The following is a 17,113-nucleotide window of genomic DNA, read 5'->3' on the forward strand; positions in this document are numbered from 1 at the left end:
AGCTACATGAGTGGGAACTTTTAAGACAATATTCATATTAAGATTTTATAATGAGCTGCCTGTGTTTCTTCTAACAGATAATAAGATGCATAGCAGTCTCGCCCATTTCATACGTTCTTAAGAGGACTACAGCAGTACTCATCATGGAATCCCCCATCTCTAACCCACAGACATAACTAACAAGACTACAAATACCAGTCCATAACGTCCAGCCTCAATCCAAGTAATGAATAAATGTTACAGAATAAACGCTGGGCCTTTGTTGCTATTCAAAATAAGAGAAAATGAAATGCTACTGAGTTTTATACATAAATGGCTTCTTATTTACAGACTGCCGACACTGCTTTGTTTTTTCCCCAGTTTGACAGGCTGGGATTCAAAGGTCCCACACTTGTGAGACTGAACACCCTAACACAGATAACTATGATCTGGAGACTATGCAGAAATATACATTCATCCAGATTGAAGGAAACTGGAAATTCCGGAACACAAACTATTTTTCTAAAACAGTTTAATAAAAAATTGTGAAGTCTCTTGAAAAATTGGAGAAACCCAAAGCATATTGCGTGTCACCTGTATCAGTCACAAAGAAACACAATCATCGAAAAAGATATTTAAGTTTAATACAAATTTTATACAAAGAAAATGTGAAAAAATACTTCCATATGCTAAAAGCAATTATGCTTCACAAATAAGGCCAGCTAGGCTATTTTTGACACAACTGCAATTCACGAATATTCTGTTCTCGCTTTTTTCTTCTAATACTTTTTTCCCTCTAATATGGGTACTAGCTGGAGACTGTACAAACCGCATTCTTTTATAAACAATGGGAGAAATCAACATGACTAAAATGTACAACAAAATGTACTGGAATGGTATCATACAATTAATTTTCTCATATACATACATCACCTTTGCTTTGTTCAATGCTTTCGTTTTACACAACATACAAAATGGTACTACAGTATAAGTGTAACAGACAGCATTTTCATGGGTTACTTTCTCTCATACTGTACTGTTTCATGCTTACATAAAAACATAAATTCCATCATATAAATAATACATGCTCTGGCCCAGCATCAAAAGTCCTTTGCCCATGTTTCCTGATCCATACATTTCTCCACATCTAGTTCTTGTTCCACTTGAAAAACATTTCAAAGTCCTTTTTAGAGGATTTTTTAAAAAAGAAAACCGAACGGTGAAGCATAGGAAAAAGCTCTACTTTTCTTGTCTTTGATATCTCTGATCAGAAATCATGCTACCAACCAGCTGGTGTTATTCTTTCCAACTTTTCTGATATTAGGCTGAATGAAATTTTAATTTGTTTCCTGTAAACAATATAAATTTCAACAGTCTTGTCACTGTAAAAAACAAGGTAAATACCCTCTTTATGTATTGCAGGTCCACAGACTGGAAATGTCATAATTTGCCTAGGACAATTAACTGAAAGGATACACTTCATCATTTGGTTGCACAGAAAGAAATTCTAATAGAGTTTCAAAGTGCAGAAATTGTTTTCAATCCAAATGCAAATCAAGTTGTTCAGATTCTCCTGATTACCAAACATTAAATGATTTGATGCGCAACTTCAATTTCCCAAGACCAGTCTTCAGTGTTAGCTTGTGATAAGGCTGTTTGAAACCTTCCTTTACCAACTTCAAACGCTCTTTATAAGTTAAAGTCAATACAAATATAAAAAGGAGATGGTACTCTAACTTTAATGACATCCACAAATTGTACATTATTTACAAAAGAAGCATAGATTTAACATGGATCTTACCTGTCCTCCGCTTTTTAAGCCAGCGCTAATGCTTTACATTAATGTAGTGTAGTAAATGCTTTGTACACATATACAAAGCTAAAGTCTGAACCTTTGAGGTTAATCCAAAGAACTGTGTTTATTTTTCACATTTCTATTAGACAGATTTATTTATTCCAACAATTGTATGGACTTCTTGTTAGCAGTTAGACTCTTCGTACTTGGACTGGCATTGTGGTCTGAACATACTGAACTCCAGTTCTCATTGCCACTGTCCCAGCAGAAGGACTTACCACTACAGGAATGGTCTGTGGATTAAAACCAAGAGAAACATATCGTTATGTTAAAGGTCACATAAACATGACCACAGAAATAGAGATTTATTTTCCAGGGAAAATCCAGAGCATGTTCTAGCTTTGTGCAAGAATTAATACCTTTATTACCGCAGTATTACCTCATTCCAAGGCAGAAAGTAGTGTTTTACTTACTTTCCTAAAAGACAAGGTTTTTTTCTTTGTTACTATTACTTTATAATTACAGTGGCAGGTGGTCCTATAGGCACTGTACATACTCTGCCTATGCTTGGAGAATTAAGTTTTCATAGTTATTATATCCAGTTATGTATTTTCCCCAAACTAATACACAAGGAGAGGTAAAGGGCTAAGAAAATCCTTTGTCATTTGAAAAAGAGTTTTCATGAATCAAACTGGAGTACAAAAATACCCTTATTTAAAAGCATATCCTTGTTACATGTTACTTAAATCTTTTTCCCCAAAAGGAACTCCTTCCTGCATTCAGTTGACACAGAAGAGAACATAAAACATTCGTTTGAACAAAAAAGTACTTTAAGTTAACTTTTGCACAAATCAATAACAAAACCATCAACATTACTGGAAACTATCTCGTACTCCCTGCAAAAATACTAATATAGAATAAACTTTGCGCTTTCATCGTGCATATCATGATTTAGAAATCTTAACAACAGAAGTTTCAGGACATCTCTAGAGTAACTGATTTACTCTACGGTAATCGATTCTACAGATGGAGAGACAAAGGCACAATAATGTTAAACAATCCGGTCAAGGTCACATCACTCTGGAAGATCTGGAAAAGGATTTATTGAATTTTGAGTCTGAATCTTAACCTTCCTCCAGAAATGTGAGGAAGTTCAGCAATTCTATACCATACAAACTGCAAGTATGTTTCGATACAGTTCCACTGATGCACAACTGATGATCAAACAAATGCATCCATTTCAGTTCACAAGGTTTTAATGTGGAAGAAACAAGAAGTGAGATTTTGAGGAATCTGAAAGGGATGCACAGGCCTCTCCCATGATATTAGCGTAAAATTCCAAAGAGAATATGGAAGAAGAAGTACAAGTTCACTGAAGCCCAATGTTTCCCCACACTGTTTTAAGGAACGACATTAGTGTCTTGATGGCATTTCAACAAAGGTTGTGAATATCCCTACTGAGATTACATCCTAGAGTGTTTATTAGTGCCTCTGTGACAAAGTCTTGTCTTCCAGAAGCCTACCATTCCATTCCCTGGAATGCAAAGATGATGAACTCGTATTTTCACAATATTTTAACTGCAGAAAGAATAAAAACCAAACATGGAATCAATCTGCTAGATCAATTGAAGATTACTGCTATTTGGTAATCAAAGGATTTCGGATGTGTAAGGAGAGTTCAATGGAAATGGTACAAAGAAGATTTACTGAAAGTTGTTCAGAGGAAGAAATTCCTAGTCGGAAACAAAGTGCAAGTTGAAGCCTAAAGAAGCCATTATATAAGTCATCATTCGTATTACAGGTGGGGAACTTAAGGTCGCCACAGTGATCTTTTAAATATACACACTTAGACAAATGAAAAAATAAGTTTCAGTTCTTATAGTGATCAGGATATGGAATGTGCAAGACTCTCTAAATGTGTTAGGATCATTCCCTGAGAGGTAATTTTTCCACCTCTGCCAGTTTTTCCACAAATGTACATTCTGCATACATATTAACATGCACTAAGATTTAAAATTATTTAAATTGCACGTGCAATCATTAGCATACAGAGGTGTCTGTAGCTGTGCAAGACTTATGCAAATATGTGTACAAAGTTTTAAGCATGCACAAATAAAGGCTGAAACCTTGCAAACTCTCCAATTATGTTTTACATAACGCAATATGCTTTGTATTACAGAAAACCGATGAAGATAATGGCCATTTTTCTGAATATTACACGAAACCGCCTTATGATCATTAAACCTCTCAGCCATTTACAAAGAACCTAACTTGTCTGATGCTCGCTACTGATTTTAACACACATATAAAACCTTGTTGTCATAGCAACTCAGTCCAAGTAACTTGGGGCCAATCCTGTGAAGATACACAGTGCTCTCAGTTGAGATACAATGAGTTGAGTTAAAATGCTGTCAGGAATGTGAAAAAAATCATGATACCCAGCTAAAAGCAGTAAAATTTTTGTATGCAGTATGATGGCTATGAATTACTGTAATGTATGTCTGTGCGTGTGTGTGTGTACACACACAGACACAGATACATACTGACATATATATGTTGCAGCTGCTACATATATATGCCTATGTGTAATATATATGCATATATACACAGTAACTTTTATAGCAAATTAGGCCTCACAATCACAGTATGAAAATTAATTTAAATTGTCTAACTTCAGTCAGGAAATGAACTGAAGTTACCTAAACATGGGCTTCTCCTGCTGAACCCACCACTGAGACAGGACATGCAGTTCAGTTACCAGTGTAATATAAGCATTTTTCTTTCTGGAAAGAAGAATGTCAGCTCAGATCCCATGCTGCCTCTGAACTGAACACTGCAGAACATGACCAGTTAAAAGAATGTGATATTATGGCGCATTAAAACAGAAAAATGAACTCACTTCTGTCCCATCTCTGGTGACTGACATTAGGGAATTCAAGTGTCCTTGGTTAATTTTCAATGAAAAAAACCCAGGACTGATTCCAACGCTATTTCTCATCATTTCACAATGCTAACGTGCAAGACTGCCTAGGAGATAACACTACTGATAAATACATTTTTTCCCTTAAGAGTTACTGAGATGTCACAGGAATATCAAGCATAGCTCAGGATTAGTTAAATCTTTTTAGGATACCACAGACAAAAAGATATTTAAAAGATATTTAAAATGAATTCTATATATTTACATTGATGTGGTCAAGTAAGCACATGAAACGGACAAATAACTAACGTAATAATGTAAGATGGAAGTCTGACTATCCTCAGCGCCTTAGCTATACTTAATGACAACTTCTGAATCCTTGTTATAATCAACGATGAAATGAAAGATAAGCCAAGGGTGGAATGTTGCACAGCAAAATAAGGCATTTTGCACTGCAAGTTGAGACTATACCAGTGAATTCATATCTTGATAGAACAGCAGACGGAGACAACCCCCCAGAAATACTGAGCAATTTTAATGCCAGGAACAGTGCTACTGCAGACTGTAAATGATGATGTTGTACTTACAATTGTGGGTTGAGTAGTTGGAATATAGGTGGTGGTCTGCGGTACCTGGACCAGTTTTATAGGCTGGTTGCTTGTCACACCTGTTGCTATCTGCAGAGACAGCACAGGCAACCTCAGTAGAAGTCTCAGCTTTTACATAAATTCCACCTAGTTATTATTATTATATGAAATTTATGTTGGATGTTTTGTTTGTGTTAAAAATTGGCATCTTAATGAATTCACAGGTTACTTCTTTGTTAATAAAACAAAATTCAAATTATGAACATGATTGATGTATACAGCATGATGTTTCAGCCTATGTGAAAGCAATTACAGATTTGTATAATTGGAATATTCCCTGGCAGAAGTCCTGGTAATTTGACTTTCTCCCATCCCATTCCCCTAGTAATACAAAGGATGTGCATCCACAAGCAACACACGTGAACACTGACTGAGCCAGAGAAGTTCAACTAACTTCACCAAAGTATTCCGGTGGAACAGCACATCCTTCTTTCCCTTTTCAAATCTGTTTCCCAAGTGACTCCCTTGGAGGAGATGTCATGTCCAGAGATCCAACATCAGACAGTACCAAAAGTGCCAAGAAATGAACACAGCTCTCTAGTTTACTATGCTTCCCAATTCTAGAGGACTATCTGAATGAGACATCATGCTGGAATCACAATACTACTGAAAAATATTAGTTTGCTTTTAATATTTTAAAATACAACAAGGCTCCTACTGATGGGGGGATCATGTGAAAGGGTCTGAAAGATCAGCCCCCTGTAAAATTTTTCATTTAATAAATCTTGCAAGGGCAGAAGAAAAATGCTGCTGAAATTGGTAATAGTCAAGCCCTACCTATGAAGCAGAATCTTTTCTATAAACATTTTTCTATATACGCAATGTTAAGTCCCTTTTATTAGAGCATTCGCTCATCCTTGCCTACTGAATGCTATCAGAGTAGATGCTATGGAGGATTTCGTAACTGCACACTGCTCCGTTAACTGTAGATCCAGGTGAATTGCTGTATCAGTGTTATGGAACATTGTGGTACCCTAGTGGCAGTCTGTTGTGATAAAGTAAGTTGATTTGAATGCAGGTCTTGAGCTTGGCCTCTGAACCCCCAGGCAAGAAGGGCTTGGAAGTGCTGCAGTCAGTATTGCTTATCAGAAGGCAACTTGTATCGAAAGATCCAGACCAGAAGCTACACTGATGGGTCCTGGAGAGAGAGAGAGAAAGAGGTCCAGTCCCCCTTGGCTGGAAGGATGAGTCAAGCCAACACAAGGTTTTATTGGGAATGAGTGGAGGGGAAAGGGTGTTCCCAGAGGACAGAAGGAGTTTTTTTGGCCAAGATGAAGAAAAAAAAAAAAAAACCACAACTCCCTATCTCACTCCCCAAATCACACACTCTGAAATATGCAAATGGTCAAGAATTCCTGGCTGATCCAGGGAAACCTTTAGGGGTAGATTTAAGAGAAATCTTATATGTTATTTTTGTTTGAAGTGACCACAACGATACTCACTGTAACACCCTCTTTGCTTTTATCAGCTGAACCTTCTTTTTCCTTGGGGGTGCTGGCTGTTTCTGCAGGTGTAGGCTGCACACTGGAACTGGGCTGGGATGATTTATTTAATGTTTCTGTGCTAATTTCAGTATCTGTTTCTTGCTGTGTTGCAGTAGCTAAAATAGAGAAAAAAGACAGAAAATAGCCCCTACTCATGTGCCAGTCCACGGTCACTCTTTTTCACAGGCACATTTGCACCCATGCAAATGAATAATATTGAGTCATTGTAAATTCCATCCACCCTAATTCCCTCACTTGTGAAATAAACAATCCAGAGCAAGAATACCTGACTGCGTGCAGGATTTCATATGCTCAGGCCAGTGAGCTTGCTGGCAGGGATAATCACAGTAGCTGGTATTCCAACAGCAATAAAAAATGGCCTCTTTCTTGCAGTTGGCACACCACTGCTTCTTTTTAGTTTCATCCACTGCTTGCTGCTTTTCCAATTCCAGCTGCTTTTTCACCTCAGCAATCAAGCGATCCCGTTCCTGTTCTAGACTCTGACGCATTTCAGCCATTGTCAGCTCTACTCAAGATACAAAGAAAGATGAGTTGGCATTTCTTCCAACAGCAATGTGCAAAGCAATAATTTTTTTAAGTTTAAAAGTCAATATGAAATTGCAACTAATAGCAACTTAAAAGACAGTGAGCTTGAGCGTTTCTGATTCATACTTCCTGAACAAATGAGTCCTTCATCCCCTTTTCTTATTCTGACAGCGTTATTCTAACCCTTAATCACCACCTACCACTGGTATAACGCTTTATTCCTAGATGTCCCACAAAAGATCAGAACACAGGTGTACCAGATGCAGCATAAGCACAAAAAGCTGCTATTAAAAGACTTTGTCTTTAGAAAACCAAACTGTCTCTACAGAGAATCATGTTTCTTCTCTTTCCTTATGAATAAATAACAGCTGATCGCTTCTTCATTGTGCCTTGGTTTCTTTACAAAGAAAAATATGAAAGTTGCAAAGGGAACCCTGATAAAGCTGCAAAAGCATACCACTACGGAAATAAAGCTGTAAATTTGAGCCTAGCTTTAGGATTGCTCTGAGAGGCACACATTATTGATGTAGCTGTAAATGGATACCCTCAGTCATTATGAGGAGGGAGAGAGAGCAAGCTTGACATAATACTTCAGAAAGTGGGCAAATATGAATAAAGCACTCCAATGGCAGCTACCGTGACTTAGGATGAATCTTTGAGTCCTCTGAAAAACTCTGAAGCTGATATACATTCAAAATATTACTAAAGGTGTTTATTTAAATAAACAGTACTGTAAGACTGGTGACCCCAAGGGATTTTAACGATTTTTTTCCAAGTGTCTGAGCACACCTAGACGTTCAGTCATTCTGTGAGTTGCAGCCAAGTTGTTGCCATACCCAAGTAATTCTGAAGAATGCTGTAACTGGACTGCAGAGGTGGAGAAACTGGCCTGTTCTGATTTGAAAGAGCAAAATGCTATGAACAAACCAAAAGTATGAGTTTGAATATGGCCCTTCTCAGCTGCAAAAATTCAGCCCTTGGCCCCACCTCCACTCCAGATGTGCTCTGCAAGAAAAAGGCAAAAGGTGGACTAGGATAGTATTACACAGTCCTAGGGCTGCTTGGACTGCATGTAGGTTAAAGACGACTAACTTTTTCTCACTCAATTGCAATCATCTTCCCACAGGCAGTGTATTAAATAAATATAATTTATGAGGAATGTCATTACAATCACTGTTTCATTTCCTGCCTATCCAGCTGAGTGAATGTGAAGTAAAAATCCCCCTCTTTGGAGGGAACCTATCTGTTTAAGCCAGTATTTTGATCTCCTTTCACTGACAGGCTGGCATCAAGATTGAGTCAAGGCTGAAGATTAGTCAGTTTCTTTAAAAATAAAATCTACTGACAGCTAATTTGAATGATAATGTCAGCTACAAATTCTACAGATCTGAGGATGCATGTGCCCCTGGAGGCTATATTGACAGAACCTGGTTGGAAATAAGACTCCACACCCAAATCCATATTACTATGGATTTTGTTCATATAAGAATTAGCACAAACTAATCAGCATAAAATACCTCTAACAGAGTGTCTCATAAGGATGGGTTATCCAACGATCCATGAATTAAGAAATGAGTTATTCTAACTCCTAACAAAAGTCCTCTGTAGCCTAAATTCCTCTCACGGGGCTAAAGCAACACCTGTTGTTTACTAAAATGCACAGATAAAAGTAACTCTGAATATGTACTGGAAATGTGTCTATTAACGTCAGCACAGCACATTCTGTAATGTTTTCTGCCCTTCACGTGGGTAATTTATAGTATCACACGATGAAAGTAAGGTACACCACAGGTATTTCAATTTTCTGTTTATGATCAAGACTGACAAACTGTTTTTGACTGCTGTTTTCATACCTAGATTATGCTTCATTTCTGAGAGTTCCTGTTGATGTAACCATTGAAGTTTTTCTATCTCAATCCTCAAACGACGAATCTAAATATTAAAGAGTTAAGATTTAATAACAACAGTGTGGAGTATGTAATTCTTAATTATTATATAGAAAAACACGCCCAAAATAAAAAGTCTGATTATCACTTACACTAAGGCTCCTTTTCATTAGAATGAGGACAAGACCACAGTCAAACAAAAAACAAAGTCTAAATTATTCTAAACTCCTTTTTGCTAGATTTTCCTGCCATGAAATGGACAAGACTGCTTGAAAATATGAAGCCCTTCTATCAAAACTTGGTCTTTCTTCCTCTGAAATTAGTTGAGCCTCAGATTTCTCTGACTGGATTCAAAATCCTCTCTCTCAGGTTTTCTTTCTATTCATTTGCATGCCATTTGATTTTTTTTTTTTTTTAACTAGATCAGGTTTATGAAAGTATGTTTTCATTCACTGTGGATTGGAAATACAAATAACATTGCTCTCAACAGTAACTTCTTTATTTTGGTTAAAACAAGCAAACAAACCATCAGACACTTCTACTCTGAGCTTTCTCTTGCTCACATTTGTGACACAGCATAAACTGTGTACAATCAGCTTTCTCTAAGTTAAAAAAAAAAACATTTAAAAGATACCGACTATCACCTCTAAAGAAAATGACAAGCAATTTCATACTAAACGCATAGTAAACAAAGGATGATAATATGGTCAGCAAACTTAAAGAGAAGTATTAAAAACTATGGTCATAATCACATAACTGGATAAGCTATTATACTACAAGTAAATTAAAATCCTCTTGCTCTGGTAGATAAATACATGCTTTAAAAAATTATGTCTAAAAATTATTTAATTTCTGATATCACTCTGGTAAATCCACACAGAAGGAAACACAAAAACAGATTCTCAACAGAAGCTAGACAATTAAATATCTTTAAGGATCCGGGCTTGATGGCTTACTGCTTTTTTCTGCCTAGCATGTAGGGCCCCCATCTGATATTTTTTCAGTGTATTTCTCTACCACACTAGTCATTACTTCTACAACATCACAGCAACCAGGATCTCCAGACAGTCTTAACTCAGACTATTTTGCAGGTACAGCTATAAGGTATGTATCTCAATTTAGTTACTGAATACAGAATTTATATACATTACACTATATTACAATTTTCTAAGTTAAATATAACCAGTATTATTTTGCTTTTCTTATCTTACACTAACCTCAGCTATTGTACTTCCAGTGGTATTTTTGGAAAGATCATTATATATTTCAGTCATTGTTCCTTTAATGGCATCCATCATCTGAAAGATAAAAAAGAAAAAAAGTTTCTTTGCTATATGTTTTTAATAGATACCCATTTTATCCTGCTGTTAACCCCTCTAATATGAACTTAATATTACTATCAACAATGTCACATATCCATACATATATTTGCCTGAGTCTTTTTAGAAGGTAGAAGAGAAAATTTTTTGATCAAGGGTCTGATTTTTAAAGTGATGCTGCCAAGATGGACGATTGTACCACAATCCTGAGTTGGTAAGCTGGTTTACCTTCTGACCTCCAGGAAATGCCATTGATATAACTTATGAGCAAAAAATATAACCATAAATTTGGGGAAGAAAAGCAATGGAAAAAAAAAAAAAAAGAAGAAGAAATAAAGGCATTTACTGACAATCCTGATCTCTGACTGACAATCCCACCACATCTATATGGTTGAGGAGGATACTGACAGTTGAAAGTCGAGATTAATTCTGCTACTTTTAACTTCTGGGTACTCAACTTTATTACCTTATACAGTATTCTCTTTGACTTCTTAATTTTAAAATCTAAGAAAGCATATCAAAAGCTAATCTCCCTCCCCTCACTGTGACTATTTATTTCGACAATCCATGTATTACAGTACATTTTCTCATTTACAACTTGGCTTGTTTTAATGCGTGAATACATGCTTACAAGTTGCCATCTGATGAGGCTGTACAGTGTTTTAAAACAGCATCACTTTTTTTGTATGTATTACTGAATACAAATGATGAAATATTTATGTTTACTGTAAATTTGACACTTTCCTAAATACTGAGGGGATATCTAGACCTTCAAGAGGACATACAGAAAATGGTCCAAAACACAGTGCAATGTAACAAAAAAAAAAGCAACTGGGGGAACATGACAGGGAATGGAGCTAAAATATCTGGGCCCCTGAAGTCTATCCCATATAAACTGTGGCATACAATGGCAGCGTTCAGTCAACTGTACAATGACAGCTCTGCACTCTCATCCAAATCCAGCCGATACGGCCCAGCCACACAGAACAACCTAATGCTTACTGATTTCAAAAGAAAATTTTTATTTCAGAATTTGAAATGTCAAAATAAAATTTCAGGAAAAACTTGCTCAAGAACTTACTTTGCTAGTATATTTAGCAATATCTGCAGCCACATCAGCTGAAGCTGTTGCTATTGGCAAGTCTGTATTAACTGAAGAAGAAAGTGTACTTGCAGATCCAGAACTGGTAACCATAGAAATAGGCTGAGTACTTGTAACTAAGGTTATAGTTGATGTAGAAGTGCTCTGGGTGATCTCTTTTTGCTGCACAGCTAAGAAAAGAACACATACAGATGATCATCAATCACATAACAAATATGAAAATGAATAGGCAGACTTCTAACTTTAATGTCTGTTAAATGTATGCACAGAGTCATTTCAAGGCTTTTATTATTTATAAAATGGTGCCATTTACTCAATTATACAGCACCCAGCCACTGAACCATATACAATTACAAGCTTCCAAAGTAACTAAGTAAATATAACTTCTAAATGTAAAAGTTTTTGCCTGGCTAATACAAAAATCTCCCTCAAATTTGCATTTTCCACAGTTTTGGACTCCTCCATTCCACTTCCTAGGAATTCACTTCCTAATCACTCAACTTGGAGAATTCCCAACCGGTATCACACACATGAGCACAGGTTAGCCTTTAAAATTGCCATTTGTCGCGGTTTTGAAATTTATTATTGAATTATTCTCTTTTATTTTGAAACAAGATTTTTTGAGCCACTGTTCAAGAAATTCTGTTTTTGCCTTACTTCCTGATGTTATTTCCATTCTTTTGTTATTAACGCTATGAATATTGTTGGTTTTCTGTTGTGATATGTTTGCTATATATAAATTCAGGTCAACATTAGCCTTTGGTTGGCTGCAGAGCAAGGGATGCAACATTAGATTAACTCATTAAAGCAGTTTTATTATGAGAAACCTTTGCTTATCCTTCTTCATTATTTTAAGCAATCTTTAACTGTGGGTACTAGTAAAAATCAAAATGAGAAAAGTCTCACCTTTTCATCCCTAACAAGTTATGTGCCTTTTTTTTTTTTTTTTTTTTTTTTTTTTTTAGGAAGATACATTTCAATCTATTTTTAATGATTCACATCATAAAAGGTCTCTCAGTTGCTGACATCCTCAAAATAGAATTTTTTGAAGTAAAAGAAATTATTCAGATTATCTGTATTCAGTACTCTTTCATTTATGCCAATTTAATATACAAGAAAACTATATATTTTACAATATTTTCATCTGATATATTTCTAGCATATAATACTTCTGACAGAACACAGCTATGATACAGTGAATAGTAAATATATTGATAAAATAAACTTATATATTGAATATTTAAAGTTCAGTCCACACTATTAAGTCCTTATATAAAAGTATGAACCTAGTAAAAATAAGAATTCACAGTTTCACATTCATTTTTCTAACTGTTTTTTTTTTTTTTTTTTAATCAAAGTCATACAGTCTACAGGTAGAGAGATATCATTTCTTATTCTTAAAGGACTGTTCACAAAAGCAGTTTGGGAACAGACAAATGTCACTGATGTATGTCTGTACTGCGCTCCCTGTTACTTATACCTCTCTTCTGCCAGAAATTACTGCCTTGACAGCAGTCTTAGCAAAATGGAAAATACTTGCATGCATCGGGCACATCAGTCAACAGTCCAGTTTATTAACTAGAAACTACTAATAAGGCTAGATTTGCATAAAGTTGCTGGTTTGTGAAGTGAATCAGTTTAGGCATGGGCTTACATTAGCACATGTCTAATACTAGGGAAACCTCTCTGTCAAAGGGATGATAAGAAAACAGTGGTGGAAACATTTCAAAATGCCATTCCTGTTTCAGTGTACTAGCAATGCAGTCCTGTTAAGTTCATTACTCTCGTTAGCAACAGGATTTCAAAGACAAATGCAGTCTGGGTTAATTTCTCTGTCCTCAAATTATACTCTAAGAAAAACTGTACAAATCAGCTTCTGGTCAGATAAAACTGGATCCAGTTTGTAGAAAATGAGATAAGAGTAGTAATCATGCAACCGGAACAGAGTTAATGATTTTATCTTGTAATCCAGAAAATAATTCAGTTCGCTCTCCCAGATCTGTGATGGCTGAGAATGGCAAAAATATATATACAGATACATATACAAACTTTTTGTCATTATAATAAGCAGACATGACTCTAAATACACACCAGAAAGAGCAGGTATGGTGAGCAAAGTTGTTGTATTTTTAAAGTCACTTATCAGAGTAGAACCACACTTTGAGATTTTGTACATATGGAGGAATTCCCGGTTAGGCAGCCTTGGAGAACTGAGATCACTACTGGGGAATTATGGCATCACGGGCACATTGAGTTAGAAAGTGTATACCTTTAACTGCTTGTCTTGTCTGATATCTCGTCCCTTGAGAGGACTGAGGTTGCTGTGACTGAGACTGCTGGCTCTGCTGCTGTTGCTGCTGTCTCTGCACCTTCTGCATGTGCCATTTCTGAGAAGAAGTCTGAAATTTATTTGAGGAATTCCACACTACTCGCTGCACAGCGGGCGCAGTTTCCTTAGGTAGTAGAGGCCTCTGCTTTTTCACAGGGCTTCCAGTGGCTGCAGATGGAGCACTAACAGTAGAAGTAGCACTAGTAGTTGCTGTTACACCAGCTGGTGGAGTCTGCGCTGCAGAGCGGGTAAGTACTGGAGTTTCTGGTGGGGGCTGGGTGCTTGCACTGGAAGAAGGTGGAGTTTTACCTAAAACTAAACAAAAGTAAAATGTAATACGAGCTTTTCATCATCACATTTGATCTATAACTTCCCATCTTTTTTTTTTTTTTTTTTGGAAAAGAATCACATGCACCTTCCAGTCTACCTTGAATTATATTCCTCAAAAATTTTGTAAATGAAATTCTATCAGTAAACTCATTTCAGTCTAGTTGAAGCTAGTGGCAATCCAGAAGTACTAGCCATTAAAGAAAACAAAAAAAGTAAAAAAAAATTCAGAAAACCAGCCTGACCTTCTCTGGAAGATCAGAAGTTAGCATCTGTTAGAGCATGTTTCTGAGTTACCACTAACACCTGTTACCCCAGTTTCTTTAAGAAGAAAAGTCAATTACACTCAAAAGGAACAATTAGCTAAAGAGAAAAGTAAATTTTTCTTCAAATTTCAAATTTCAGCCACGGCAATACCAAATAAATGAAGGAACAGCATGCTAGAAACCTTCTAAACAAAATTGAACTGGCACTGACCATCAAATACAGCGTATTAAGATTTCTACATTAACTGTGAGGTCTTCCAGAGTTAATAGCTGACTGTTCCACATATCAGAGCCTACTCCCCTACTATGCAGCCTGGCAGGAAAACATTAACATTGGTCAAAAAAAATATCTTCACCGCAATGGCTTGTGAGCTACTTGCATGGATGCTCTTAAACATATTTTCGTGCTGTGACTGAAGTGATTTTAGCAAATCCTCTTCTGTGAAATAGTAAGAGACAAGTAACTCTTTAAGACACCCAGTCAGCAAACAGGTATCTGAAAGCAGCTGTTATCTTGTAACAAGCTGCATCAGCCAGAGTGCGACTGCTTACAAACAGAGCGTAAGCAGAAGTTCTTAAACAGGCAGTGTAATTAGGCCAAGAACTGGAATATAGTATCCCATCATTACCTGTTTGTCAAGTCAGGGAAAAAAAGGCAAGAACGCTTTAGCTATAATAAATAATAAAAAACCTAACACTGGACACATGAAATCCTTGTTCAGTCAAAAGGAACATGCAGGAAATTTATTCACACTAGAGTTGTGATACCCGTTCAGGGCCTTTACCCATTCAATAAAGCATGGCAATAAACAGTCAAGCTTTGTTCTGGGTAGTCAGCTTGTTCAACGCTGAACCACTTGCAGTGAGAGAATCCTTACAGAATAATTAAATAAATTTGAAAATCAATTTCTATCTGTTGCGTACAACAAGATTCTCAAATCAGCAAGAACACTAAACTGTTTTAATTTAATTTTAACTTACATTTATAAGAAAAATGGCATCATCTCTAGCCATGCAGTTGCAGGTGTAGGGTTTGACTTGGATCAAAAATGGTAAATTATTCCTCGTGATTCACCACTGCCCACTCTTACTGAGGATTTATCACTTGCTGAATAACTAGTATCCTGGGCCCCACTGAAAGGTTTTTATATACCTCAGCTCACCTAGAACATGTTAATTTATTTTCAAAATCCAGTGGCTAGAGAAGTCCCCTCTTCCTTCACATGACGAAAACACTAAGGAAATTGGGAAATCCCTTTCCTAAAGGTCTAGAGATCTTTTCCCCCTGTCTCTGCAAAAGCCGTAAGAAATTCATCCCCTTTACAGCACCAACAGCAAAGGGGTAATGAAGCTGAGTGGTCCTCTTGGTGACCTGTCTGAGCTTGGGGCAACTAATACAATGGGACTCTTGATCCCACTGGCAAGCTCCAGTACACGAGTTAAATCTCAGGCACAATGTATTTTAGGAACTGGATGAGTCTTCCTAAGCTACGGCCAGGAAGAAGATGTCTGAAAGAGAAGGCTGCTGCCTTGTCAGTTTTCAAAAAAAAGGGGCACAGACCTTCTGATTTGCATGCGTCAGGTCTCCTTCCTGAACTGAGGGATTTTAGTATCTGAGAGTCATGAGTAAAGCCTTGGAATCACACACTGGACAACTTATATCTGGAGCATATTCATACAGTTTTTATATGAATATTTAAACTCACTTTTAATTTCTTTCAGAATATGTATTATTATTTTGCCTATGTATCAGAGTCAAATTTTAGATTTACATACTATTTCAACCATCACTAGGTTTAGGTTACCAGTTATACATGAAGCAGTGATTTGGAAATTAATATAGCTGCCTTGATTTATCAAGTTTTAAACAAAATAAGGAACAGAGAAATTATAAACCTCTCCAAAATAATATTTCTACCATTTTTAGTTTAACATGTATGCCTATTTTCTAAAATATCTCATAGCAATATTTATCCATTAGGTTCCACTTTTTAAGATTCAAAATACAGAAGCACTAAATAAGCTGTCTTCTAAAGTACACTTAGCAAACTGATTAAAAATATTATAAATGTTCTAAATAAAATGATTGAAGTAACATGCTGGGTAACAGAGAAGAAGAAAAAATAATATGAAGAATATTTGTTTTTAATTTCATTTTAACCTATTCTGTTTTTCTATTTTGTTTTGTCAAAAAGCTAACATGCAGAGCACACAGTTAGCAACAGCATTTTACTCAGTAGTTCAGTATGCTTTCCCTTTACTTTTACTAACACATGAAAATACTACATAAGGGACAATACATATGATTTACCTGTTCTTTACATGTGATTTACCTGAGAACATTTACACTGGCTTTAACTGGACATTATACAATTTACATAATAGATTTAATTCCAACTTCTGCTGCTGCTGCAATTTTGGGAGGTTTATGGAAATGCTAAAATTTCAGCCGAACGTCATGAAAATTTGCAAAAAGAACTCTAAATTGACAGAACACATTATATATGTTTATA

At 36.1% G+C, this 17,113-nt stretch overlaps 1 protein-coding gene across 25 annotated transcripts in view; it reads right to left on the minus strand.

The window, feature by feature from the left end:
* Nucleotides 1-601: 601 nt before the first annotated feature.
* The window catches only part of ZMYND8 (zinc finger MYND-type containing 8), an 86,676-nt gene continuing 70,164 nt past the window's right edge, over nucleotides 602-17,113 (minus strand). For 10 of the 25 annotated variants that reach the window (XM_009671083.2, XM_009671078.2, XM_068912574.1 and 7 more), the window contains 7 exons: nucleotides 13,948-14,322; nucleotides 11,658-11,848; nucleotides 10,475-10,555; nucleotides 9,225-9,303; nucleotides 7,112-7,351; nucleotides 6,784-6,941; nucleotides 2,596-5,371 (listed from right to left, as the gene is read on the minus strand). In XM_009671083.2, coding sequence (XP_009669378.1) covers nucleotides 5,174-5,371; nucleotides 6,784-6,941; nucleotides 7,112-7,351; nucleotides 9,225-9,303; nucleotides 10,475-10,555; nucleotides 11,658-11,848; nucleotides 13,948-14,322 — 1,322 coding nt within the window. In that variant the 3' untranslated portion in view covers nucleotides 2,596-5,173. Of the gene's footprint in view, nucleotides 2,068-2,595; nucleotides 6,480-6,783; nucleotides 6,942-7,111; nucleotides 7,352-9,224; nucleotides 9,304-10,474; nucleotides 10,556-11,657; nucleotides 11,849-13,947; nucleotides 14,323-17,113 lie in introns of those variants that run through there. The other 15 variants (XM_009671084.2, XM_068912588.1, XM_068912589.1 and 12 more) reach the window with 5 other exon arrangements.

This window comes from Struthio camelus, chromosome 18 (assembly GCF_040807025.1).
Source record: "Struthio camelus isolate bStrCam1 chromosome 18, bStrCam1.hap1, whole genome shotgun sequence".
Lineage (NCBI taxonomy): Eukaryota > Metazoa > Chordata > Aves > Struthioniformes > Struthionidae > Struthio > Struthio camelus.